Source organism: Lactuca saligna, chromosome 8, assembly GCF_052625555.1.
Source record: "Lactuca saligna cultivar CGN05327 chromosome 8, ASM5262555v1, whole genome shotgun sequence".
Taxonomy (NCBI): Eukaryota; Viridiplantae; Streptophyta; class Magnoliopsida; order Asterales; family Asteraceae; genus Lactuca; species Lactuca saligna.
Window position 1 is genome coordinate 138,297,462 of NC_136424.1, and position 4,878 is coordinate 138,302,339.

The window sequence follows — 4,878 nt, forward strand, 5'->3', positions numbered from 1 at the left end:
AACTAATAATATAAAAATGAAAATATAAATATAAAGGACAATATAGTCTTTTTTTAGCGCTATGAGGGATGAAAAACACAATAAAATTAAAACTTAGGGACCTTCCAAGTGCAAAAGAAAACATAGGAACCAAATGTGAAATTTTAGCAAACGACAAGGAGCATTTCAGTAAATTGTTCTCTCCATTCGCACTCTATCAAAGTATCACTTATAAATATAAGCACCCCATATCATCTTAACTTATTCACGTCACAGTTGCCTCGTCAGAATTTCGAGAAGATGGATCCTATCGAATCAGAAGCCAACCTCCGTTCACAATTCCTTGAAGTTCTCCGTAGTCGCCGTTCTCCTGTAGGCAAGCTGCTTTCATAGATTTGGTCAATTTTTATGTTTATTTGTTGCGAATACTTGGGCTCATATCATACTCTCCTCTACTCTCATACGACCCTGTGAGTTCTTTGCCTAAAATAATTAAGCAATATAGAAAAAGGAGTAGTTATGGGACAGAAATTGTTGCTAGACTGCTAGTAGCAGTAGATTTCTTTTGAGCTAATTAAGATAGTGGCTACGGAGATCATAGATAATTGTGTGCGTTTTATGTATCTAGATTTGTTTATAAATATCGACAACTTTCTCAATCTTGTAAGAGTAGTATAAGGTCAGTTGCTTTCATTATAAAATAACTCATTGGATTGTCCAAAGTCAAAGTGCAAAACTTGTCTGAATACATGTAGCTTCTATTGTAACACCTTGTTTCTTTGTTTTCCATTAATTCTTCTCTAGAGAAAATAATTGAGAAGGAAAAATTGAGTTGTGTATATTTGTAAAAAGATAGGACTTAACTGGAAAAGCCTCATTTCCGTAACCTTTTCAATCAAGCTTTTCTCTTGCATCAACTCAAAAAAAAAAAAAAAAAAAAAAAGATAAAACATAACTACCTTACCAGATTAAGTCATGACCCCATTAGGTAACAAAGAAACAACACCAAACTTTGTTCGTTATCTCTCATTGTCATGTTAGGAGAGGAATTAAGTTTAACTTTTCAATAGCTACTGTTATCACTCTTGTTTATCAATAATTTCATTGAAATATGACTTCATCTCTTTATTTGTCAAAATGTGGATTCATAATATATTTCTAATATAGTTTTTTTTTTCAGTTCCACTTCAGACACAACCTGCAAAATGCGTGGTGGAACCCTTATATCAGGGAACACCTTGTGACTATGAGGTGGACATTACATATACTTTACTTTTCTGTTAATCATTGTTAGAAGTTATCTTAATTGAACACTATCAGGCAATGAAATCCGTCCCAAAAGCACCCATCCATAACTTCAACGAAGAAAACTTCTACCTAATCACTGAGGTAACTTTCACCCCCTTTTTTTCTCATTGAATGCTAATCGGATAAAGTTAATATGACATTTGAAAGATATCTGATCAGAAAATAATTACATACATGGAACTATGATAGTATGGAAGGATTGAAGGAAAAAATAAACGAAAAGAAATTTGTAAATGCTAGGAATTAAATTAGACCTTTTCTATAAAGTCAATCTTTCTGCATTAAGTTAAAAATAAACACTCATATTGGAGGAACCTTCTTTCCTTGACTTTCTCTGTTAAGTCGTTCTTTTTATACCAATTCAACAAGAAACATATATATATATATATATATATATATATATATATATATATATATATATATATATATATATATATATATATATATATATATATATATATATATATATATATATATATATACTTCTCTCTGTTTACAGATTTCCTATGAGCACCTTTATGAAGAAACTAACATGTGATTCTTTTATTCCTGATGTTAACATGATGAAACTAATTATTTTATTCAAATTAGGAAGGAGAGCAAGGGCAACTGCCTGTGCTGATTTTGAGCAAGAAAGAAAGCACACATTCGAAAAGACCAGCTGTTGTTTTTCTACATAGCTCACATACATGCAAGGAGTGGGTACGCCCTTTACTTGAGGTATAATATAAAATTACAAGGGTAGATTGGTCATTTCTTCATTTAACAAACGACTTTGATCTAATGATTTCTTCCTTTGAATTCAGGATTATGCTTCATGTGGATATATTGCAGTTGCCATTGATTCTCGTTACCATGGAGAACGTGCCAAAATCCCCACCGCCTATGAAGATGTGAGCATTGAAACATGTATTTATTTTTATTCTCTTTATGCCAAAAAGAATAGGGATAAATGCCAGAAAATAATAAAAGGCAACATACTTTCATATATTTGTTTATTATAGAATCCTACTTTGAAAAAAATATATCCAGTTATAGCAATGTGATTCATATGGAAACCAATTTTTCCATGCTATGTATAGTTGAGTAGTTTTTGAAGAGTACAATTGAGAATACACTAATTATACTTCTTAACTCTTGAATTTTTCAAATGACATTATAACCTTTTAATGCCCAAATGTTTAACATTTATTATGTTTTAGGTGTGGGACCTTTTAATATTGGCAGATTATCTAACCGCAAGAGAATACATAGACAATTCCAAGATAGGAATCCTTGGGATGTCACTTGGAGGTTGACTTTTAATATTTTATTAAACACAACATCTATCAAAAAGAAGAGTGTGTGTGTGTGTGTGTGTATATATATATATATTAATTATGAGTTATCATGCCTTTAATTCCACAACTCAATTATTCATGTGTGAATTTGTGATGTAGGAATGCATGCATGGTTTGCTGCTTTTGATGATACACGTTATTCAGTGGTTGTCCCCATAATTTCTGTTCAGGTATTGTTTCTTTTTGACTTAATGAGCTTAATTAAACACTTAATCCGACCTAATCACTTCATATGAATGTGTAGAGCTTTCGGTGGGCCTTAGATAATGATCAATGGCATGCTCGGGTGCATAGTATTATGTCTGTGTTTGAAGGTAACTAAGACACTACTTTACAAAAGAAATATAAAATCTATATTTTTAATATGTTATCATTTATGTTTTTAATAAAACATGTAAGTTAAGTTATATAGGGGTGTTTTTTTACTTAATGCAGAAAAAACGACTTTGAGTTGTAAATTTTTCAAAATTTCCCTCATTTATTTCGTCAAATATATTTAAAAATTTGTTTAAAATTCTCTTCATATATATATATATATATATATATATATATATATATATATATATATATATATATATATATATAATTATGGTTTTTAGAATCTTACAGCTATAGTTAGCACATTCACTCTTTCTAAATTGTAATTATTTTTTGCATGATTTTGTGATGTTAGTTTTATATTCTTTTTCTTCAGAAGCAAGGATTGATTTAGGGAAGGATACCATTGACAAAGAGGTTGTAGAAAAGGTAGGTTTCATAAAGATTGATAAAATGTGTTACAGACGCGCATCGAATTAGTGTCTCACTTTCGATGTTGTGCTACTTTTATGACCAGGTTTGGAACAGAATAGCTCTTGGTTTGGCATCTGAGTTTGACTCAGATCATACAGGTACCAGTCATTGCAGTACGCCCTTTGTTGATTATAAACGGTGAAATGACCAATCTACCCATTCTTCTTGATCCTATATATATATATATATATATATATATATATATATATATATATATATATATATATATATATTCTGATGAAATAATAATATGGATAAAACTATCAGGTGAAGTCGATCCCCGTTGCCCACTAGAAGGTCTTGATGCTACCATATCAACAACACAAAAGGCTTTCGACGCCCATTCTTTGACTCATTTCAAGGTATTGACTTTTGACTTTTTGGTCTTGACCAATGTTTCTTGATTTTTCTAAATGGGCAAATTGCACGGAATAACAACGTACTTTACTAACAAAGAATATTAGTATGTTGATATTATAGGTAAAAAATAGAGTAGATTGTCTATATTGGTAAACAATAGTAAAGAATAATGTTATATGATGTAATATTGTGTTGTATATGATGTAATTATGTGTTTTATTACGAATGAAATTTAGGTGATAGTCGAACTAGGAATTGGACATGAAGTAACGTTATCAATGCTTAAAGAAGCGAGTGATTGGTTTGACAAGTTTCTCAAATCGTAGAAATTTCTCATGCATGTGTATGTATGATACCTTTAGGCCCTGTTTTTAAGCTCTGCTGAATATTGTTCTATATCTAAACAGCATGTGTATATCAATAAATAAAGCTTTGGCATTGTTATTTGTATTAAACACATGAAAAAACCTTCCAATAAATAAAACTTATTCCAAATTTGATTATGTATTTTTTTTATTATAAAGGTGAGGGTAATTTAACTGTGTCTCAAGATTTGTGTTGTAAATTTGAAAGACATAGTTGTTCCTTATAAGTGTGATTTATCATTCATTTAATTATGGCTTTGTACATTCTTAATAACCATATAAGAAAATACTTTATATTGTTGAAAGCCGAAAGGAGTAGCTAAAAAAATAAGCATAAAGCGGATGTTACTTGGTGTAGTGGTATAATTTTTGCAAAAGTGTTGTTTTTTAATCAACCACCATGTAAATTAAGTACACAACGACCCGTTAGGTTAGACAGAATGGTCACATGACAAAAAGATTACAATTCCCATGGTTTTGGGATAAAATCAAAAGAGAGACAATGTGATGCTGGTGTGTGTAGAGGGATGCACGAATGGAAATATGATCATTCTGTCATCATTGTTTCTATAGTAACCATATAGTTGAACTCATCGGAGTTGAACATAGTCTGTTCGAATTCGAAATAAAATTCGTTAATAATATGATTTCAAAAGATTCTCCAAAGACTCGACTAATCTAGACTTTGTATTTTTTGTATGTTGAAAAACATTTTTTTTAATTTTTTAATAGAT

At 30.3% G+C, this 4,878-nt stretch overlaps 1 protein-coding gene across 1 annotated transcript; it reads left to right on the forward strand.

The window, feature by feature from the left end:
- Positions 1 to 248: 248 nt before the first annotated feature.
- On the forward strand, positions 249 to 4,282 carry LOC145008937 (uncharacterized). The gene is made up of 12 exons (XM_078967563.1): positions 249 to 355; positions 1,160 to 1,230; positions 1,300 to 1,368; positions 1,879 to 2,007; positions 2,094 to 2,180; positions 2,490 to 2,580; positions 2,727 to 2,797; positions 2,872 to 2,941; positions 3,322 to 3,374; positions 3,463 to 3,517; positions 3,687 to 3,781; positions 4,016 to 4,282. Exons 1-12 carry the CDS (start codon positions 280 to 282, stop codon positions 4,103 to 4,105), a joined length of 957 nt encoding a protein of 318 aa, XP_078823689.1. The 5' UTR covers positions 249 to 279; the 3' UTR covers positions 4,106 to 4,282.
- The last annotated feature ends 596 nt before the right edge of the window (positions 4,283 to 4,878 follow it).